At 47.2% G+C, this 23,502-nt stretch overlaps 1 protein-coding gene across 1 annotated transcript in view; it reads right to left on the reverse strand.

The window, feature by feature from the left end:
* The window catches only part of LOC144160793 (uncharacterized), a 140,734-nt gene extending 118,565 nt beyond the window's left edge, over positions 1 to 22,169 (reverse strand). The window contains exons 1-5 of the mRNA XM_077691954.1: positions 22,085 to 22,169; positions 18,288 to 18,359; positions 15,110 to 15,179; positions 14,929 to 14,973; positions 12,134 to 12,342 (exon numbers count right to left, since the gene is read on the reverse strand). Coding sequence (XP_077548080.1) covers positions 12,134 to 12,342; positions 14,929 to 14,973; positions 15,110 to 15,179; positions 18,288 to 18,359; positions 22,085 to 22,169 — 481 coding nt within the window. The remainder of the gene's footprint in view (positions 1 to 12,133; positions 12,343 to 14,928; positions 14,974 to 15,109; positions 15,180 to 18,287; positions 18,360 to 22,084) is intronic.
* Between the last annotated feature and the right edge of the window lie 1,333 nt (positions 22,170 to 23,502).

Raw genomic sequence — 23,502 nt, forward strand, 5'->3', positions numbered from 1 at the left:
ACGTTGTTGGTGTCAGGTAGCTCGCTTTTGTTCCAAGAGAGTGGCGGAAACATCGCCTTCCCCCTTCCCCTCACCACACTACCCACCCACCCTTTCTCACGTTCCCTTTCCACTCACTGAGCCCTCCTCACTCCTCATTTTATTACCCTCGCCACTGTGTCTCCCGACCCCCTTCATCCTCCCACCATCTCACCTCAGCCACCTCAGCATCCACTCACGAGTCACCATGTCCTCCACCCCTTCGTCTCCACCCCCCAAAGTCCTCCTCTCTCCTCGCATTTTGTCCTCTCCGCTCCCATCTCCCCCCTCCATCCCGCCACGTCTCATCTCCCCCATCCTCCTTGCCACTCCGTCATCCGGTCTACTTTCGATGATGCCTCCTCACACGCAGGTGGCTGGACGAAAGAGGCGAGACAGGGACATATCGCTAAATGGACTAAATAGGCTGAGAATCCTAACTGCATTAGACATCGACAATGCCGCTCCGTGGATTGCCGTGAATCTTTGCTTAACGGTTCTGCATGGGCTAATCTATCGTGTGTGCGGGTTTCTAACATGAACTATTTTTGTTGGCGCAAATGCGGTCTTTCGCTTAGTTGACAGTAGATCCACTAGATGAGGTTAAGCGTAGCCTATTTAGTGGCTCTACTTGACAGAGAAAACCAGAGAACACTAACATCGGGGATCCAGTGGAGATATCCCGTCATTTGTCGATTCCCAAAATTATTTTTTGCATCCGTAAGGAGGGCTGCTCCAGATGTGCGTGGAGCACCTTGAGAGCCAGTTGTTGACTTTTCTGGGGCATTCTCTCTCCGGAAGGGCGGAATGAAGAAAGTGTGATATCTTCATCATCATCGTCATCATCATCATCACCAGCCTGTCTACGCCCACTGCAGGGCAAAGGCCTCTCCCATTATTCTCCAATTACCTCGGTCATGTGCCAACTGTGACCAATTTATCCCCGCAAACTTCTTGATCTCATCTGCCCATCTAACTTTCTGCCGCCCCCTGCAACGCTTGCCTTCTCTAGGGATCCACTCTGTTACCCTTAATGACCAGCGGTTGTCTTGCCTTCGCATTACATTCCCTGCCCACGTCCATTTCTTCTTCTTAATTTCTACTTATATGTGTTTAACACCAGTTTGCCCCCTGACCCACTCCGCTCTCTTCTTGTCCCTTAAAGGAACCCTGCAACACTTGCTATCGACTACTAGTAATGTATTTTGGGATAAAGTCTGTTGTCCCAGAAATATCCTCCCGCAAGAATCATGAAAATCCGTTCACAATTAACGAAACTACGCGCGATGAGAAATCGCGCATAATCGTTCCCTCTCAACTCGACCGCGGGCAACGCGACGAAAGCTGCGCGCTCTCTCCCGGAGAGGGGGGCGGCTCGCGGCGTTCTTTTCGGCGGCCTTCGATATATCACATGCCGGGTAGTTTTCTCCTTTTCTCCGCAACGCGGAGGGGCCTATTTCCGGTCTGGTGCCACAAAAAAGCAGGCATGGGTGCCTGCTCGCAAGTGCGCGCTCGGGCTCGTAGGGCGTTTTTGAAGCAATAAACGTTTGTAGTCGAGTAGTCCCGTTGAAAGGGAAGTATTGAGCTCATCACTCAAACTCCGCGCGCACTCAAAACAAAAAAGAAACGGCAAAACTGTGCCTACAGGTTCAGGCATAAAGAGGTTCGTACACAGCGATGACGACGACGGAAATGGGAGAATCTACCCGCGAAGTTGACCAGTGACAGCCGATCGGGCAGCCATGGCCTATGTGACGTCCCTCAGGCCATGCATAATGAGGACAACTGAAGAGAGAGCGGTTTGTTTTTCCGCGTCTTTCTCATCGATTTGCGCGCTCACCGCTTCACGTGCACGTGTAATATTTGGCTCAGGTATTCCTGGCAGTGTAATCTAAACGTCGCGCAGGTTTACTTGCACTGCTCAAAGAGTGTTGCAGGGTCCCTTTAATGTTACACCTATCATTTTCCGCTCCATTGCCCGCTGAGTCGTTCTCAATTTAAGTTGAACCCTCTTAGTGAGACTCCAAGTTTCTGCCCCGTAGGTGAGTATACCGGTAAGATGCAGCTGTCATACACTTTCTTCTTCAGCGACAATGGTAGGCTGCTATTCATTATCTGAGAATGTCTGCCATATGCACCCCACCCCATTCTGATCCTTCTAATTATCTCTGCCTCATGGTTGGGATCTGGGGTCACAACTTGGCCTAAGTAGATATATTCGCTTACCACTTCCACTGCCTCGCCACCTATCTCAAACTGATGTGCTGTCCCGAGGTTATTGATCATTACTTTAGTTTTCTGCATATTAATTTTCAGGCCCACGGTTCTACTCTGTTCGCCCAGTGCGGAAAGCATGCTTTGCAATTCGTCCCCCGAGTTACTTAGCAAGGCAACGTCATCATCATCAACGTGATATCTTAGTCAAGGGCAACACAACTTCTAAATTAGATATAAGCTCGTCAAATTTTGAAGCCCGTGGTTCGGTTATGGCCGCACTATCACGCGCTTAGGAAGCCAATTTTAAGATGTTTTATTCTCAGGCTCAAGGTTTACGCCGATGATTTCGCGACTTTAAAAGAATAATTAGCATTTTGAACCATGTTGCACTCATGTGTGCATTGTTCGGCAATACTATGAATCAAGCGCGTAGCCAGGAATTTTTTTTCGGGGGGGGGGGGGGGGGGGGCGTGGTCGACCAAAAGATGGAACGGGGAAATATGTAGGCAAGGCTTCTTGCACGTTGTTTTCAAACGAAGTTTGAAATAACTGACTTTAACATGCGATTTCTGTATGCTGAACACTAACAGTAAAGCCCACCTTAAAAAGCTTAGATGATGATGATAATAATGATGATGGACTAAATTCCCGTTCGCTGGTTTATGGGTAGTGCATGGGTGATTCGTTCGTCCGTAGAGCAGGCGGTTATGCGGGCACGCGCTCGTGAGCGTGATCATGAGTGTGCTCGTGAGTGGCGCGCGGTCCCCGAAGTTCGTCAGGCGGAAGTGGAGGCCAACACTGGGTGTTTACTATCAACATTCGCGTGTTCTAGATTTTCCTTTAGGAAAGGGACTAAAAAGTTTTTTTTTTATCAGCTATGAAGTACAGTCCAGCACAATTTGAAGGTCATCGCACCAGGATCGAGCGGCCACGCATGCCACTGTCCTGCGGTTTCGTTTCGGAACCATGAAAATCAAGATTTCGCACTCTTCTCTCCCTTGTTGGCTGTTCCATGCTACAATAATGGCCCGCATGACTGACTTGCCACCCTTTTGGGTTTCAAGCTTTACATTTGTTGTTATCAAGCACAGACTCGGTTACCTTTTATCTACGCCGACGATAACGAAACTGGCATGGAAGATTTGCTAAAGCTGGTGTTCTGTCAGCTTCATTTGAAAGAGTAGCTTTCCCGCGATAACCTTCGAATCGCAGTGGACTGTACGTGCGGCACATTCGTATATTATGGCGGTGAAGCTAGCAAACGTGCGTCTTCGTCCTTAAGTAATCGCCTTTTTGTTAATAGTAAACTTACGCTTAGCGGAACACCTTATTGCACTGCTGTTGGATGTTGAGCTTGATGCAGGTTTCTTAAATTTCATTCTATTTATATCCGTTAAATCGAACAGACATTGCTTCAGTAAAATTCCTTTTAAGCAAATACAGAATGCTGATTCTAACCAAGAGGGAGGTCAAGAAAACAATGGAATAGTGCCAAAAAGACAAAGCTCCGCAATAAAGATAATTGTACCGTTTTGTTGATGTGGAGGAAATACAAGATGGGAAGAGCAATGCTTTTCATACAGCAGAAATTATGAAACTGCAATAGTCAATGAAATGCGATGTCGGTAGAAAAATAAACATATGAAGGATCGACAGTTGACTGAACAAAATACAGTGACATGCTCTGTCGTGTGATTATACTTTGTACTAGTGTAAAGACAAGGAATGACACGCTAAAGTCCAAACGACATGTATGCCTATATGAGGCTTTTCCTGCTGTTCCGCCATTTCCCGGCCGTGCTGTCCCGCCAGCGAAACAGCGGGACTGCCTCGATCGGCTCGCGGCAGGTTCCCGGCGCTGCTCGGTGTATCCGACGCGAAATGCACCCGGGCTGTATATGTTGACATGTACAGCATATGAAGCGGGCACAGGGATCAGACGTTGACGTATCCCTTATTTTCAGCTTTATATGAGCAAGAATGCCCTTAAAACTGCAGGTTCCGCGCCTGCGGGTGACTTCAGGCGGTTCTTCAGTTTACTGCACACCAGCCTGGCACGAAACATTTCGGGAGGGGGGGGGGGGGGGGGGCACGGGCCTGGTGTGCCCCCCCCGCCCCCCTTGGCTACGCCCCTGCTATGAATGTATTGTCGACCTTCAAAGTGTCTAGCTTACGCTCGGGGAATATTTAGCCAATTGAAGTGTCAATAAACCGTACCTCGTCTCTTGAAAAAATGGTAAAGCACGAAATGAAGATTTAAAATTAAACCAAGTTCTCCTCACTGAGAAATCTCTTGAAAAAGCGTATCTGTGGATTGTCTTTTCGTAGATTGCGTTTATTCACCGCTTCTTTCTTGTGCGCTAATGTTAGAGTCGTTTTAGCGGCTAATTGACATATAATTTGTTTCCTGATAGCTGTGGTAAAACAACAGCTACAGCCGTTTTCTGTAACCTCACTCCCTTCGTAGATGGCCCCGTATTGATAGCAGACAGTAATTCTGTAACTGTTACAACTTCACTGTGAACTGACTAATAGTAACAAGTAACCGAAACTCGGCATAATGGTAGAGTCGTTTTGTTTCAGGATGTTTTCTATAACACAAGTGTTAGAGCCGTTGTCTGCAATCATACGCCCTCCGTCAATGGCTACGCCTCACTACGCAACAGGTAATATGAGAAAACCAGCTTACAATTATTATTTTAAAGTCGGCTTCACCGTAAGCACAAATGCACAACCAGAAAAATAGTGTTTCAGGGGCAATATAACCCGTCTTACGTCAAATGTGGAGTTGGAAACCGTTTTTTGCGCGGCGGCGAAACCTGCTACGGAGGTAGCGTGACACGATACCAGGACAGGCTGTGACCAAGCCCAGCCCTGGAACAGCTCTGCTGATAAAAGGTGCAGCATTAAGCGTGTCGACTATTGTCTTATGTTAAGTTCTTTGCATATTTCGGTTCGATATTCATTTGCGGAATTAGTTTCGTAAATGGGGTCTCGATCATAGTTTAGTCGTTTGGACGCAACTACACTTTCGGACCTCCATTTATTCTGCAACGAAATATATGTTTATTTTGTTTCATTTGAACTGTAGCGAATTTTGCAGGAACCACGGATTATGAGATACCGGTGAATGTTGTGAGATCGCAGGAATGTAATGAAATGTGGGTAGAAAGCCTTACGCATCTATTCGCACACTGCAATAACGCAAGTCGACGCATGCAACTGGCACAACAAAACCTTAGTGTGTCAATTTCGCGCGTATTCTGCATATCTAGAAAAAAATTCCTCGGGACACGTAAGTCTTCTTATGTGCTTTGAATGCGAAAGTCTGGCGATACTTATCGAGGAATTTTTCACTGCTGCATCGTGTTTGCGTTTGTTTAGTCGCTTTTGTTTCTCCGTCGTTGGCCACGAATTACTATGTCAGGGCAGAATGGCGACACTTCATCACAGCATCCCCAGGAGGTGCTAATGTGGAGTGGTAGTAACACACTTGGCCGTTATTCTGCAGGACCCGGGTTCAATTCGCATACGAACTCCAACGCGTTGAACTTAGACAACAGCGCCTGGACGGGACAAAAAAAAAAAAGTGACAGATTGGGTACTCAATCTGTCCCTTCTCCAGCCCTTTCCAGGCGCTGTTGTCTAATTTCAGTATGCACCAATAAGCCCGCACTAGTACGCTTTTTCCCCCACCGTGTTTCTTACTACATAACATTAAAGCCTCGTCCAAATACATCCTCTTTATACATTTACTCTTGTAGACGGGAACTCTCCATGCTGGCTTTAATTTCACACTTTTCTCTAAAAAGCAGTCTAGCGCAAACAGTTTAGAGTCGTGATCCTTCTCTCCTCGCCCCACGCGGCCTCTCCAGCCTTCTGAAGAAACCCACCTGTTTTGGGTCCAAGCTACAAACACCCCAACTTCTACTCACACTTCCCCTCCTTGACGTAGAGCCTTGCTGCCACAATGAAGGTTATTTCCTCCTCCTCGTCGTTTTTACTGCGGCAGCCATTCCTTGTACCGGACAGCAACGACGCCGGTAATTTGTACAGTGGGGAAGTTAAGATTTCGCTTTAATAAAGTAATTCAGAAGTTTGTTTTTAGAGTTTTTCTCAAAGCAGCGCAAATCAGTCTGTTCAGAATCACTGGTCGACATCAGTAACAGAGTAGCGACCTAAGACGTCACGGCAAGTTGGCTCATAGCGTTAGCGAAATACAGAAGAAGAATGGGAACTATTTTACGCTCTTTTCAAACGCGGCTTACTTCCTTCACGGCAAGTTGGCTCATGGCGTTAGCAAGATACAGAAGAAGAACTGGAACTATTTCACGCTCTTTCCAAACACGGCTTACTTCCTTTACGGACCGAGACAGACTGCGTATAGTTTACAGTGTGCGGTTCTCGCTCCTTAGTGTCGATGGGAAGGAAGGGGTTCGACGTAAAGCCGTAAGTTGCTCAAAAAAAAAAAAAAACGCCCACGCAAAATGTATTTCTGCCTGCTTTCGTCTTGTGTCACTGTGTGCGCTTGTATGCACGCCTCTGACTCAGAAGTCAGGCGAGTCTTGACGTTTATGGTTGCGCCTGAGGGAAAAGGCAGGGGACATATACTGGCTCAGGGTATGCGCTTTCTCAACGCTTCCAGGCTCGCGGAATGTCACTCGAAAACAAGTTGATAGTCAAGAGGGGCGAAAAAAGCAAGCGGAAAAGTGTAATAAGACGTGGAAGGGGGGAGCGAGCGGCGCAAACGAGGAGAGGCGACGAGAGGTGGCGGCGGCCGCGCCTGCGCGGGCAGGCTTCGAGGCCAGCGAGCGAGCTGCACCAGCGTGGTCGCATCGCCGCGGCGTCGCGAGGGAATTGCCTATTTCCCTGAATGGAGCCGGAATGGCCACTTGTGCCATTCGAGGCTCCACCCGGAGTGTTGAAAAGAGGAGGCGAATGGCGCTCTCCAAATGGCACCGACGTGTCTTCTGTGGTAGGGATAAATGTATATTTACCACGTGTCAGTAATTAGGTGGTCCGAGGAGCGCTCCCTCTGCGCGCCGCTCTGCTTTGAAAAGCCGCCGCCGCGCGCCTAAATGGAGCCGCAAACGGGCATTAATAGACGAGGCCCCGAGTGGCCGGCTCGCGTGGTGCGCGGAAGATGAAGCGTGAGCCATGCTCGCCTCCGAGACGCCCCGGGAATTGTCTCGGTGGGCGAGATGCACGAACCGGCTGCGCGCAGCAGCCACGGCCGCCACAACCGCCGCTCAGGTGTGCCCGCGCCCCGTGTGGACTCCGTTTGGACAGCTGCCCGGTACTTCGCACGTCTCTCTCGACACTTCAAGCTCGCTGTTTTTTGCTGCGTCAAAACTGCGCGCGCATTCCCTGTTTTCCTCATTTTATTCTCCCTCTTTCTCTCTCTCTCTAAATTAGTCCCCCCCCCCCTCTCAGGCCATTCGGTGAAATAAGAAGAATTACTGAAGACTCAAAATCGGTAGAGTGGTTCACTCATATCGAAGATGTTAACAGTTTCATTACCGGCATTACATTACCGGTTGCTCCCCCCTCAGCTGGTAATGTAATGAAGCCGAATAAGAGGAACGGTCTCTTGTTTGCGTAACGAACCGCTTTTTGGTGTTTGGTTTTACAAGCGAATACCCCAACCCTCGAGTGCGCTGAAACATACCGGACTTTCGCAGTTGTAACGAAGCGGCTCAAAGGGCATACATGCGCACTCACGCCGAAGCACAGTGAGCATAATCGACTTGAAATTTGCATGCAGCGAATAAAGACCCCGATTCGACCACTGCGGCATCCTCAGTCGACACTGCGACCGGGGCGCACGCGAGATGAGCGAAACAGGATGCGCCCTAAAGCAGCTCATTTCTACGCCAATATTCTTTCCAATGAAACAACTGCCGATGAATGCCAGTGAGCCTAACTACATAAACGCTACCAGTCAAACTGTTTCTGTGGGGGATAATTCTGGAAACTAGGGTATTGCGGGCATTAAACAACCTTGGTATCGAAGTGCAAGCCCTAAGCGGGAAATGAATCGAAACTGTAAGAAGCAGGTTCCCCCAATAAGCTTTTAACGCCCACAGCTTCTCGATGCACGAGTGCGTAATCTTCGGGTCAGCCAACGGCCCGGCTCTGTACTCGAAAAAACAAGATTTCAATGTAGTTCCGAATCGTCTAATCGTTACATTCACTAGAGTGCTCAAAGTGCCATAAAACTGTGACACCGGATTTATGTTCTGGTGAATGGAACTATCCATTGCGATCACTGAGTGTTTTGTGAATGCTAGCTTTCTTGATTATTTTGCAGTGTCTGGATGGGTCACAGGCATAAAATGCTGCCGCTACAAAAGTTACAGTCTCTGTTTTGAGCATCCCTACAGTCCTAGGCATATTGCCGCAACGCCTGCTCTGTTGAAAGTTCGTTCAATTATGTTGCCAGCACCTAACCGCACACGACTTCTTTGCTGAAACCAAAGGGTCCGATTTCTCTTGTCGGCGTTGATCAGGCCCCACCCGGCTATCTTGTTGGAAAGTGAAAGATGCCACGCTCTCGTCAATCACCTATAAGTTATTCTGCCTTCATCTACAATGTTCTCGATCTGGTTAGGTGTCTTTAGAATGAACTGCGCTCTAACATAAATGCACGCAAACCATGCGCCGCGGCACTCGATTCGCCTACTCTCGAATGCACGCGTAATTCTAACTGCTGCTTCGACGTCGGTTATTTTGAGCGCAAGTTCTATATAGAACTACAATTCCTTCCTAAAGGAAGTTGAGAGGAGCGCGCTAGCTAAGAGTGCGTCCAATTAACCTCCGCTGAAAGTGTATCCAAACGATCACCAAACCTTCAAAGGCCCAAATCGCAAACGAACAACGAACCCATGCGACGATTTTTCGCGGACTTAGTAAATGCACGAAGGAACGAAATCTATACCGGTACGTGGTTTATGAGATAAAGGTATACTATTGAACTCCTTCGTGATCGACGAGTGTATTGTCTTATCTATAACCATTCCTTTTTCGCAATTTTCGAGTAACCGTTTTGGCCCAATGGAAGCCCGGTTGCACCCACGCGCCGTGTGTCCAGGGGTCTTATTAGAGCTTTTCGGTCGACCAACCGGTCTATGGGTAAATAATACCACCAAGAAAGCTGTCGCTTTAACAAACTTTATTCAGTGACGAAGTCTTGCATCACCTTCCAGTGCGCGATAAAGCAGCACCGTTCGCTACGTAGCCTCAGAGAGGCACCGTCAAACACCTGTTTAGGCGAAATATAGACGTAGTTCGGTCCCATCGCAAGGTATAACTTTTTAAGATGAAATATGTATCCCGGGTACTTAATCAATTTCCTCGTGACCACAGACTCAAAGGAGTACTGACAGCGATATTTACTTTTATTTTACAGCGAAGCTGTTTACGGCTAGGATCCAGCAGATGGACTCTGGCAGCAGACCGAACGTAAACCAACAATTCTTGGCGTATGAAAAAAAAATCATAAAAAATGAACACAGGTCCTAGGTCTCCATATTTGACACAGAGCGGCATGTTTTTCTCCTAAAAATAGTCTTCGTAGCAATGCATTTGGGTTTTGAGGTGAAGCCGTCTTTAAAAGGATCGGTCTTTTGTTCTTTGGAAAGCTTCATCTTCGTAAGCTGGCTTTTCCCCATATGTGTTGCACAGTAAAGCATGGCCATCTACGGAGGAAGCATGGGTATAGCCCCAATTTATACTTCTATCCACCGTCGTCGCCTTTTTCCCCAGTTGCGGGAACTCCTTGCGACACGTGGCGTCTCTCTCCCTCCTGGCATTGTGCAATGTCGTGCGCTCTTCGGCGTCCACCTGTGCGGCGCACTAGAGCGTACCTGCGCTATAATAAAACTTCCTTGCCTCTACCCACCACCAATCGTTATTTGTAGGGCATATTGATGAGCGCACGGTATACTTGTGTTTCGTATGTTATGCATCCTCTATCAATATGTACTCATGTGACCTTGCCCATTATAAGTTTTCTTGACTGTCGCGTTCATACCGCGCCCTGCACTGATAGTGTGGCAAATAGTCTGTATATTTTATTCATGTATGGCTGTACCCTGGTTTTCCCAAATCGATATTTTGTACCTACCCCAAATCCTGCAATAGCCCCAAAGGGGCTGCAGTATGTTTAAATAAATAAATAAATAAATCGTGTGTGTCCTTAGTATGTGAAGTACACATCGCGCCACTGTCTTTGTTCCACATACCACCTTCCCAGTACAGCTAAACACGACATAGCCGATCCAACCACAGTACAAGCTTCACTGGACTTCCCTCTCCACATGGTGGAAGGTCTGTGAATTTCTTTGTACTGATCAACGCCCGTTAATGCGCGTACGATTAATGTAATGGTTCAGATTGCTCTAAACAGCACACACACATGGGCACACATAGACACACACAAAAAGAGTTATTCCCGCCGAAACGGCTCATGGGTCTAAGTTGCTGCGCTACTAAGCTAGAGGTCGCGGGATTCCCGGACGCAGAGGCCGTGTCTCCGATCCAGGCAAAAAACCATGACGCCCATGTACTGAACTTTCGACGCGCTATGAAGATACCTATAGGGGTCGGGGGGGGGGGGGGGGGGCGTAAATTAATCCGGTATGCCTACCCAACAGCGCGCCTCATAGGCCGGGTATATCTTCGTTACGTAAAACCCCCATTTAAAACAAAAATGACTAAAAAATAAAATTGTCTTCATACAAAAACTTAGTTGTAGCATGCTAGGCACCTAGAAAAAAATGTGTCAAGTATGCTGTAACGGAATCGGTCTAATGTGCGCGAACACGCACACGTTATTGTTGTCGAATGCCGATGAGCCCGAATTAGGGTGTCTTCACGGAACAAGACGAAGACTGCTGATGTAGAAGGATCATTTCAAGAAGAAGCATTCGAACATCAATAAAAGCGGACCTACTGCAATCTAGTCGGAGCAAACTTAATTTACCTGAATTATTTCACGAGTACGGTCGCCAGATTGTATTCTTACACTGAGCAAAAAAACTGGGTTACCAGTTGTGCTGGACTGTAAGAACTTACCTCATGCAGGTATTGTGTAATTATTGGTCGCTGTCGGGGTTGATCGTACAACAGTTTGTCTTTTCATCTATTATAGAGACCTTTTGAGCTGCGCTAAATTTCCCATGGCAGGAGTAGCTATATTGCATCAGTAGATCGCTGAATATTTGTTCGGTGGGGAAAATGTGTTGACACAAAATCTGATTTTTTATTGATAAGGGTTTTCATAAATGGCAGCACTTTACCTCCTTTCTGGTGTATACAATTTAGGTTTGTTCTGGTTACAGATCGCTTTTTCAAGATGATGCTTTCTGGCCACACAACGCGGTTGTATTTCCTACACAGAAATCACCACCCATGGCTCAATTTATTCACGCGTGCGAAGTTTGCGTTTAAATGCGCATCTCCTTGGCGCCTTTCCAGGCGTTACTGGGCTTGACCCGTGGCGGCCCATGCCCAGGATCACGCCTCATCCTGGTGGCGGACTGTCTGGCCGGCCTGACATCGCCGCAACTGAAATAAAGAACAAGATCGAGGAACACAATCAATTGTCTTGAAAACAACTAGTGATCGCTGCTTGTACTACCACGCACATTGCATGCCGAATTACGGTGTCCAGGTACCTATTCATTCATGAATAATTCAATGAAAAGAGTCGTAATGAGTGCGCTCTCTTGCCCCAAGTGATGACCCGCGTGTGAATTGAACAGACCTGTCGCTTACGCTTGCGTAAACCGACCCGCTACAGTGTTTAGCGTGTATACACTCCGAAGCAGTCGCTCAGTGCGATTCTGTTCGGATCATGCGAGAAGGGCGATGAGGGTGGGCTACCAGTGACACGTACAATTGCCCAGGCGGGGCCACAGGAAAGTGCCCGCCATGAAGAGTCCCATGGCGAAGTGAAGCAGGCCGGAGACGAGGAACAGAACCAGCTGCGTCGGTGACCGCAGCCCAGGAAGCCAGGCCGCCGGCCCGGCTCCTCCATCCTCGAGGTGAGCCTGAATCTGATTGGCCGGGGGTATGGGCTGGTTAGGTGAGCCTTCGAACTCGTTCCTGTGAGAACCGGCCGCAAGTGCGCAGTGCACATACTCGATTAGACCTCTCAAGATTGATTGATTGATTGATTGATTGATTGATTGATTGATTGGTTGATTGATTGATTGATTGATTGATTGATTGATTGATTGATTGATTGATTGATTGATTGATTGATTGATTGATTGATTGATTGATTGATTGATTGATTGATTGATTGATTGATTGATTGATTGATTGATTGATTGATTGATTGATTGATTGTAGGGTTTAACGAACCGACGCGACGCCGGCGATGAGGCACGCCGTAGTGGAGGGCTCCGGATTAATTTTGACCACCTGGGGATCTTTAACGTGCGCCGAAATCTCGTACACACGGGCGTTCTTGCTTTTAGCCTCCATCAGAAAAGCGGCCGCCGTGGCCGGGAATCGAACCCACGTACTCGTGCTCAGCAGCACAACGCCTTTGCCACTGAGCCACCGCGGCGGGTACCTCTCAAGACCGTGTGCATGCTACAACAGAATTAATGCCTGCGGTGGAGTCAGTTGGTTCATATTGAACAGAAAACAGCGCTCGTCTATGTCAGCGCTCGGGTTCTCTACTCTTAACTCTTAGTCCTCGTTTCTGCGCTGTTTTGACAACAAAACGTCAATAGAGTGTTCGCGGATGCAAAAAAAAAATACCGGTATAAAGAAAAAAAATTGCGGTTACCAACTTCCACAAGACGTGTTTGTTTTGTTGTTAAAACGGGAAACTAACGTAACACGGAAGGATTAGTTCTCGGCGTATTCTCATCATGAAGCCAGCAGCAATACATAAATGTTATAATATGTCGCTATTTTTGCAACGAGAATCTCAGTATCTCTTTTCGAGGAACACAAACCTTACCCGGCAGCTCACAGACTGTTTCGCGGGTGGTTCGTGGCTAATTGTGGCTAATTGTTGTCTCAGTCCGCCATTGTGGGGTGAAAAACGTTTCATGATGACTAGATAACATAGTAACTGGCATAAAAGTTCAGACAGATTTCAATTATCTTGGACAGGAAACTGAAGGCTTAGGCAAGAAAGCCTGCGAGCGCGACAATGTGGATTCATACAGGGGGCTCCCACTGTAAATGCAACATTTAGCCTGCGACAAATGATTGAGATAAGGATGTAGTCATGCTACTCCGGTAAAGTTCTTTAAACGGAACCACTCTATTCTGTCTGAAAGCATATGCTCAAAATACCATTGCAAAAAGGCTTGGGAAGGCACCAAGAAAAGAATGAGCCTTAGAAGTATGCCGCCTTTTTGAATAAATGCATGCAGCACTGCGTTAACAAGTAAATGCGGTTACTTTGGTGAAAGCTCTACTTTTTTAGGTGAGGGTGAGGATCCCTCAATTGTCGATGCTGAGGATACTCAACGCAACGACATATGTAATTACAGAACAGTACAGATGATTTGTATTTTCTTTCTTTGAGGGTGGGGAACGGGGAAGGGGAATACTGTACGCCGTCGGAACTGCTCCAGACGCTACGTCGAAAGAAAATTCAAAATAAAAGCTCAGAAATCAGAAGAACGTTTTGGAAGAAGGTGCACTGAAGACTAGAAGAGCCAAAACTGTGACCTATTCAACTACTGGAAATGAAGACGTCAAGCCGGATGCTTCCGCAATAAAGCGCATGGTTACCAGGTTCTCGGCAACAACACTCCTCGAAGTTTCCCAAACGAGCAAGTAAGGTCACCAACAAGAGCGGACAGTTTATTTAGAGCCCACCCAGAGAACTGGCCACTTGCGTCGAAACAGCGTATACAACCCACTACGAAAGCACGAAAGATCTCCATTCGCTTGCTGCAAAAAGAACAAGCCGAAATAAAAATTTGTCATTCGTGTGCTTGCTTCCCTGCTGATGACATTGTAAGATGACAGCGGCCCCTTTCACATAACTGCCTCTCCTTTCTCCTCCTCTCCCCCCTCGTGCTCTTCCCCTCCCCTCTCGCTCCCACCGTGATGAATGCTAGGGCGGTTTGCTCAGTTGAATTCAATTTTCCCGCGTTCACGAGACCTTGTTCGCCCTCTCTTCGCAGAACTCACGTATTTCGCCTAGGTTATCCTTTTTCTTCCGCTTGGAACAGCCCAAGCGGGTAGCCTTTTTTGTTTGTATGTTGTACCTCACCTCGCTTCGATGCCGTTTTTACTGTACTGTTTTTTTTATTTGCCATCGCAAAAAAACAAAACAATCCAGCGTGTATTTTTAGTTAAAATAAGGCCGGTTGTCTCGCTTATCTACTTACATTTTGTCTCAAAGAAGTCCCAAATATCCAGCTACACAACAGCGTCAAATCGCTTTCAACACGTTATAGGTGTATGCGAACACAACGCACGATCGCTCTCAGAATATATAAAGTGCCGGTTCATATTACAAATGGGAAGTACAACGCTGGGACAAAATATAATGAACAAAGTCTGTGAGCACGAAGACACCGCGCCAGTCTACGGCGTATTTCAGCCTGTGTTTTGAGTGTCTTGCATCACTGGGCAGATGGGCTCTTTCCGGCAGTAACCGTGATTGCAAATTGTGTGAATTATATCGCCAGCGTACGTCTGCGCCGCACTCACCGCTTTTTGTATCTGAACGTCAGCATGTTAAAGCGGATGTCCGATCTGAAAAAGAAAACAGTAAACAATAAAAATTCCCACATTATTTGAGTGACAAAGAAGACATGAAAATGACATGTTTTTTCGTTGTTTTTTTTTTGTGGATGATAAAATTACACAGGAACGGGAAGGAAACACTTACTTCTTTGTGATCTTGTAGGCCTGTTCATCATTGCGGTCTTCTGTTTGGTAATCACTCATGTTGCGTTGCCCTGGTGCCACAGGAGACACACACACACACAAAAAAAAAAAAACGCAAGGGGTGTTTGAGTAAAATGTTTAAAATTGCTTTTCACTCGCCAATGCAAATTTACTTTTTCGTATTAGTTTTAGATTATTTTCTTAACACCCAGTCAATCCCACACCGTGAGGTATTGTAGACTGATAGTGCGTAAGGGGTAACGTTGAAGGAGTTAAATGGAGCCATGAAGACAAAATACAACGTTGTTCAATTTGAAAAAACTACGCTTTGGTAAATAAACACGAGCTTTGCGCGAAAAGGAACAAATACATACAGGATGGACTGGACCGCTCTAGAAATGTGATTGCGCTGCCTTCACCGCATGTGCTATGTCTGTAATAAGCGCGCATGAGCGACCTGAGAACCAATGTACTTATATGTGTTGTTGTTTAATAAACGTTGATTGAGAGTTTGCGCGAATCCCGCGCTTATTCAGCAAAGATCCACCAATTCGCCAAACAACAAGTTTTGCTAACCTTTGGTCATTCGCTCATTTCCATTCCAGCCTGGAATGGCATCTTTGTGACAAAAAAAAATCAGCAAGAAACATTAATTTTTTTCAGTTACGTAATATGTACAGGAGAGACGTATTATGGGCCCCGACTAAATACATAGTTATCGGTGTTTTAACTGTACGTTAGCATTCAAGTGATACAATCAAACAGTACTAGAGGCCCCACTACAACCGCCCTAAAAATTCTCGTACATACACTGCTGTCCAGAAACAATAACGCTCGACAACACTCAGTTGGCCGGAATGAAACACTCAACATTTTAAAATACGGTACTAAATAAGGTACCGCACCGTATATCTAAAACACGGCACGGTAGCAGATTTTCGAAGTATACACTCCAGTACCAAACTCTAAGCTTCGCAGGTTAACAGGAAAGAATGGTCCCGAATTTATTAATGCACAAAAGGTTGCCTCTTAGCGACGTTGAGGATCTTAATTACAGACGACATGACACAAGACAACAAATTCTGGGAAATTTCCGCGTAGTCCCGGCAAATTCGCTTCATGCAAGGATAATTCACAACTTCCCCAGAAAAGAGCAGCCGTGGCTGGCAAAACACTTAATCTGTCATAGGGGTGGCTCTCAAATAACAATGATGAATAAACTTTTGATGAACAAAAAAAAAAAAACGAAACAAGTGCCCCTATGGCAGGCGCCCTATATATTATAAAATAACGCGAGGCCAAATTTGTCATGTTTATAACATGGTCCTCCGGCTAAACAACCAATGTTATTTGAATTTCATGTGTTTACAATTTGAAGTGGGCAAGGCTAATTCCCTCATCTATGTTTATTAGCACCCGCCGCGGTGGCTCAGTGGCTAAGGCGTTGCGCTGCTGAGCATGAGGTCGCGGGTTCGATTCCTAGGCGCGGTGGCCGCTTTTCTGATGGAGGCGAAAAGCAAAAACGCCCGTGTGTACGAGATTTCGGTGCACGTTAAAGATCCCCATGTGGTCAAAATTAATCCTGAGCCCTCCACTACGGCGTGCCTCATCGCCTGCGTTGCGTCGGCGCGTTAAAATCTACAATCAATCAATCAATATATTTATTAGCCCATTTATCCACATGCAACTACTTTATATTTCTTTCTTTTCCCCATGCATATGAGGTCGTGTGGGAAATGAGATTTTTCTCCACTGAGTATTGTGATACCATATCAGAATTCTCCGGATAAAGTTCCTCAAAGTACGAACACAAGAAGCACAAGCAGTTCTATCTAGATATAGTTATATATTTGGACATCTGGCGGCCCTCTCCTACCCCTCTCCTCCTTTCCAAGTCCTATACAAAACGTGGGTGAGTCAACTCCACACGGATTTGAACATCACGCAATCTGGCATGTCGTATCACGCTAGTCGACGAGCTTGTTTTGTTGCTTTAGGAACGCAGTGTCCTCTAACGACACCCAATTCATCTTCAAATTTTAGGGGAGCGTGAAGTAAATGAAAGATGCCATCAACCGCAGTGTTTTTTCAACAATAGAAGCAAGTATGCCCCGAGTCTTGGTAGCCCATCCAGGCCAGAAAAGTTGGAGACAGAATGAGACAAAGATATGCATTCATATGCACCCAGCCCTGAGTGAACACAAGCCTATCTTAAGCTCGAAAAGAGAATGAAAAACACACCCCCGAAGGCTCAAGCATAAATTAAGGAGCGTTAACACATTCTTTTAGCGACAAAGCACCATCGAAATGTAAAAAATTAAAGCCATTCCACTCAACGTGAAAGCAGTCGGAAGTACAGAGCAGTGATTCGCCATAATGGGCCGTAGCACCGTTATCCACTCACGGCTACCACCAATCACGCTTTTCGCCGCCCTGTCTCACTTGTCTCTTGATGAATGGAACGGAGGTTTTACCAACGCAATTCAAATTTCCCGTCTTCGCAGTGCTCGCGCGCCCCCTGCCTAAAGCTGCGCCAGCGAGAATTCTGTTCTTTTTGTTCTTGCTTTTCCTCCCGCGCGTGCCGGCGTTGCACTGCCCCTTTTTTTCACTAGTATCCTAAAAAACAACCCAACGAGCGATCCTACTGAAATAAACGCGGGCGCTTTCGGTTAATTACGTATATTTTGCCTCAAATGTACGTGCAGTTTTCTTTGCGCTAAACAACGAGGAGATGCACGACAAGCGCCAACGGTTCACGAGTTTCGAACGGTAATGACTATATAAACCGCTTGGTTGCCGATGCCTCTGTGGGACGTAGCTACGACGGTATGCCGGGCTCTACATGGGTCCGTTATCTCGCTGCGCCGCCTTATTCGGCAGTCGAGCGTTACGCGTTACAGCAAGCTACGACGAAAAGGCGAGCCCCTAAAGTGCTCTGCACTTGAAAAAGCCGAGCATCTAAGTATGTGGGGTAAAAGTACGCGTTCAATAACCCAGAGCAGCACTCGCGGCACGCTTTCGCAGTTTTTCTACACGTGTTCAGACCGGACGGGGAAGACGACGTAATTTTGGGCAGCCCGGCCGTCCCAGCGAAGCATCTGCCAACGGCTACCCATCGCGCTCCACTCCCGCCAAGGACCTGCAAAGCGTTCACGAAAAATACGCTGGGGACTGCGTACCTTCGTCGGACTTGTGGTCTGGGGCAGCGCCTTCGGGAACCACCATGCCCAGAATACGCGTCAGGTAGACAACTCCGTCGAGACGCCCATCTCGGTTTCACACCCGGAGCCTACAACGCGGCAAACGTGTCTGAATGTGCTTCTGTGCTTCTTCCTCTTCGGTGCCGGATGAAGTTGGTTGGTGGCGCTAATACTTAACGAGCAAGTTTTTTTTAGGACACAAAACGCAGCGTCTTACTCTTTGTTTTTTACGTTCACTTGGAATAATTATACTGCATGAAAACCAAGCATGAGCTATAAACATCAGATAGGTGCCTCCCCTGCACGCAAGCATCTTCAGTGGATTGACCTAGTGTACCACTGAACTGGTGGATTGACCTGCGTCTACCAGCCGCTGGTCCTCACTGAAGCATTTTTATCCCCTCAAATTTAACTTACGCCCCTACATTCGGTGCGAACTTAAACCCATTCCATTAATATTGCAGACGCTAATATGCAACAATGAAGAATGTACTATTCCTCATGCTTGGCTAGCCACGTGGCTTTTTTTTTTTTTTTTGTCTCGAAGCCAAAATCAACCAGAAAGGGCAACATTTCTTTTTCTTGTTCATCTTGATGATGATTGGGTTTTTATGGCGCAATGCTCTTGTTCATCTTGCATGAAGCTTCTAAATTTTCACTGGCAACTAATTTTTCGGAGCTTCAGTTTTACAATAACAAAACAAATTTGAATACTTTTGTACAGTAATATTGTTGCTTTTTTGCAGCCGGAGGAATCTTTTCAGCCTGTTCATGAGTCATGCCAAGGACAAGTGGGGCGTGCCTGCTCGGTAGATGACGGCTCCCCTAAACAGCGGCGCCAGACTTACCTCTAGTGTATATTAGTATGAAACTTTATGCTCTTACTCCATTATGCATACTCAGAAGCTAATAATGTGTTGCGCGCACTCAGAGGAGGACATATTAACAACGCGGTACTGAAAAGCGCTTTCTTAGCAGCAATTTACGCTTTCTTCACGACATATTCCGTAGTTGGGGCAGGCAAACCATTGAATCACATTATTTATAACATAAGAGAGCATTTCTGGAACGGGGCGACACGCCGATCTGAGTGGGCAATGGGAAGAGAAGGGGCCTCAGGGCAGGTTTTTATAAATCATTTAAAAAACATTTATAAAACATTCGACACGCTTCCACCTAACCCGTTTGTTGCTTGCCGCCATAACACACTGGGGGTCTCTTTTGCCGTAATGTGCCTGAATGTCCAATGGCTGATTTCAATAAAGAGAATTTGACGAATAACAATGTCAGACGTATGATTCGATCCGAAATTGGGGTCTCCCTTGTGACATACGGCCGTTAAAAATATCCTACTATAGCCCATCAAAATATCATGCTCCATCTCGCTTTCAGAGCTGTTGCATTAAAACTAGTTTAGGAGTTTTTTTCTTATTTTGTATACGCTGTCTTCAGTGCTGGGGAATACATGGTCGCCATTCTCCGCGCCTTAAATCTACTGCGGAAATTCTCTTCCACAGGCAAGTTCGAAGAGTACTCTTTGAAATGGTTTACTATTCTCGTTTATCAAACCTCCAAGTTTAGACCGTAAGCCATTGGGGAGAGGACAGTGCAGAGAAAACAATTCATTTATGACTGGCGGAGGGTCTGATTCTCTTTTAAAATAATAATAAAAGGCCCTCTACAAACTCTTCCCAATCTAACTTTTCCTCTTGTTCGCCCGCGTTTTACGTTGAGTGCAATAGGACAAAAAGGACCGCCACACGAATAAAATCACCCGTTTAAAAATGGACGTCCACCTGAAATTTAAGGCAGGTAATCCCAAAATCATGATTTTTACGAGCCCCAATTCTACCCTCCATTTTTTTTATTACCTTAGAAAGGGCAGCTTGGAGCATCGGATGAAGTAGAAGCACTAGCCGGGAAGTGTCCCATATGAACAGATTTCTCTCACTCAGCCCCATTTTACTCGCCAACATTTCTGGTGCGCTCCCTGGCCCTCTGCAGCCTTGGGTTAAAAAAACACAGGCCTCATAAGAATGCGACTTCGCGATCCCAACAGCTTCGCAGGTTCAAGAAGGAAGAGAAACTCAAGAAAGCATTTCCACGGCCCGGCCAAGCAGAAGCGTGGGCGCGTCCGGACGACAGGAATGAGAAGCACGTTGCAGAGGGATTCGCCTTGAATTACGCCTAGTTTGTGGCGCTGCTGAACAAGGCATGCAAGACTTATCGTGTCATCGGACGCGTGTATCCACCGACACAGTCCGGGCACGTAACGGCGACGGCCGTATCATTTCCATGTCTCGCTGTAAGCGCACATGCTCGCCTTCCGTCCTTCTTTTGCAAGTTCTTCTTTTCCTCCGCCATTTTTTTACAGTTTCTCTACCGCGCCGCCCCTCTAAATAGCGGCGTCGCCGGATTCCGCGTCGCTGCGGGAACAACGGCGCCTTGTGCGTCGACTCAACGGCGCGGCGCCGAAAATGTCACTCGTGTAAAAGCCGTGCAAACAGAGGGTGGCTTCCGAATGTCGTCAAGATTGTCCACGACAGGAACGGAAGTGCTCGGGCGTGCAGGACGTCACTTGTACACGGCAGGGGCCATCCATAAGGTGCGTCCCCGCATCAGTATGCGCGGCGGCGCCCCTCGTCGCCGTCGTATTCGCCCAGCTAAAGTAGCGCATCGCGAAAGCAGCCGCGCGGGACAATTTCTGCCATGCTCAGCCAATCTTTCTCGGCTTTTTATGGTTATGTTCTCTTCCAGCGGCCACGCGATCCTCCTTTGCTCCGCGGCTTGCTTGTCAGGTGGAGGCCCACTTAGGGCTATGTTTTGACGATATATATATATATATATATATATATATATATATATATATATATATATATATATATATATATATATATATATATATATATATATATATATATATATATATATATATATATATATATATATATATATATATATATATATATATATATATATATATATATAAGAATGCATGCATACATATATACATACCGCTGCACGTTTGCTCTGTTTGCACGTTCTGCGCCAGCGGCTTTACGTTGTTTCCGTTGTCCAGAAGCGCTCATACACTCTACTGTGCTCGCCAACGCTTCTTCAATTCCCGCTCTTCTTCCTCCAATCCAACGAAACGCGTCCGTCGCATAGCGAGTTAAAAGTGCAACTGCTCATAACGGATCTGTTGCTGTTATCAGCCGATCGCGCAACTCGTGAAACAGGCATCGGTGATGGCGAGGGTATAAAATTTATGAAAGCTATAGGCCTCGAGTTTTACGATCGCTGCGCCGCCTGCCGCCGCTTCTCCGCGGCGCTCGTGGGAGGAGCACTGCGTGGCTGGTAGAGGCTCATGGGGTGTTTTGGTTCTATTTTGGAGTGTTTTGGCGAGTACGCGCTACAAAAGGATATGCCCTGCGCGGCTGTGCCGTCGGAAGACGACGACGAAAGGGATGACGACGATTGCTACTGAATAAAAGAGTTACATACTCAATGGCCTTTGCTTTACAGTGCCGTACAAAACAGCTTTGCACTGATGAGTTCCGGCAGCTCCCTTTGTGGCAGCTCCGCGGAAAGCTCGCCATTAACTCTGCAACAAGTACACCTTAAAACGGCGACGGCGGCACACTCCGACCCCAAACAAACCTCCGGTCGCAAACCCCGGCATCAACGCCGACTGCGCAAAACCCCTGCGCTCAGGACCCGCTACCTGAAAACGATGTCAAGGTGGTCCTCCGCCCTCAAGAAGGCCTTTACCTTACCCCAGTCAACGCCGCGACTCTCGCGGACGTACTTCAGGACCAAGCCAAGCACCCTCGCCATGCCGGAGACCTGGTTCGTTTCCATTACTGGTCCAACGTTATTGTTGTGGGCACTCCCAATGAAAACCGAGCTGAGCCCAACGCTACCTGGAGCTCCCTGCCCTGAATTCGAAAGGCACCATTTACTTGCTTGCAAACCCGACCCCCACCACCACCACCAAGCGCCACGGCGGCCGGAGCCTAATTCACGGTGTCCCCCGAGGAAGACGCCGACACCATCCTTCAAAGCATCATACAATACAATCCCTCGCTACGTATCATCGACGCCAAAAGACTTCATGGCTCCACGATAGTGCAGGTCCTATTGCAAGGTACCATCGTGCCGTATTGGATCCGCTACCGAGCCGCAAGCATTAGATGCTACCCCTTTAAAGGAGCCATGAAGAGAAAACACAAGTTTGGTTCATTCGAAAGGTTGCCTCGTTAGAACCATAACGACACCACTTATAACGCAAACTTCGCTCAAATAAGCTACATAATTAGGAAAAAAGGAAATGACCATGCGACCCACCAGCTCATTTTCCGCAACAGAACCTATGATGTCACTCGAGAATGCTCTGCGATTGGCGGAGGCCGGCAAAAGCAAACGCATGTTAGGCAGGGCTTACAGTTTGCATAGCGAGCTATATGCCCGTGAAACATACTGCACATTCTTTTTATGACAAAGAACGGTGGAGTAAACGGTTGAAGTTCCGAACGAACACGCAAGCGTGTGCGCCAATGCGTACGAAACTACCGCCGGCCGAGCTCGACATCTCGCCGTCGCGCAGACGAATTTTCGGGTTCGAGGCTCTTCGGGGCCAACGAACCGTTCCAGCACGCACAGCCGCGACCTTGCTTCGTATCGTAATCCCTTCACAGGAGGTTGGCCGTCATATCGCCAACCAGCAAAGGTAAAAATAGAAACGAGGGGAGTGAACAGCAAGAAGCGACGAGATAGTGCCAGTCGTCGCAAAAGTTTCGAATGGTGTTGGCTTGCTGCTGTCGTTACGAGCTCGTTTCTAGTTTACAACCACTGAAAACTTCAGTTTGTTCGAGTACTTTACAATGAAATTTCGTTGCTGCGTTTTGAAATGCCCATGTAGTACGGGCAAATCGTCGAGGGAGTGCGACATCCCCGCCGGTGAAGAGATCTCCTTTCATGTGCTGCCAAACGACGAACCGCGGCGAAGCAAGTGTCTACGTTTTGTGAACTTTGCAAACGGAGGAGAAAGGGAGCTAAAGGAAGTACGAGTGTGCTCGCTTCATTTCCGACGAAGTGATTACGGCAGGGACCCTTACGTTAGCTCACTCCTGGGACATGCTGGCGCTCGTCGCCGACTTCGTCAAAGCGCTCTGAGCTTGGAAAAAAAAAATTC

The sequence above is a fragment of the Haemaphysalis longicornis genome, unplaced genomic scaffold (genome assembly GCF_048455015.1).
Source record: "Haemaphysalis longicornis isolate Haplotype H1 unplaced genomic scaffold, Haemaphysalis longicornis Haplotype H1 scaffold_1, whole genome shotgun sequence".
Classification (NCBI taxonomy): Eukaryota; Metazoa; Arthropoda; class Arachnida; order Ixodida; family Ixodidae; genus Haemaphysalis; species Haemaphysalis longicornis.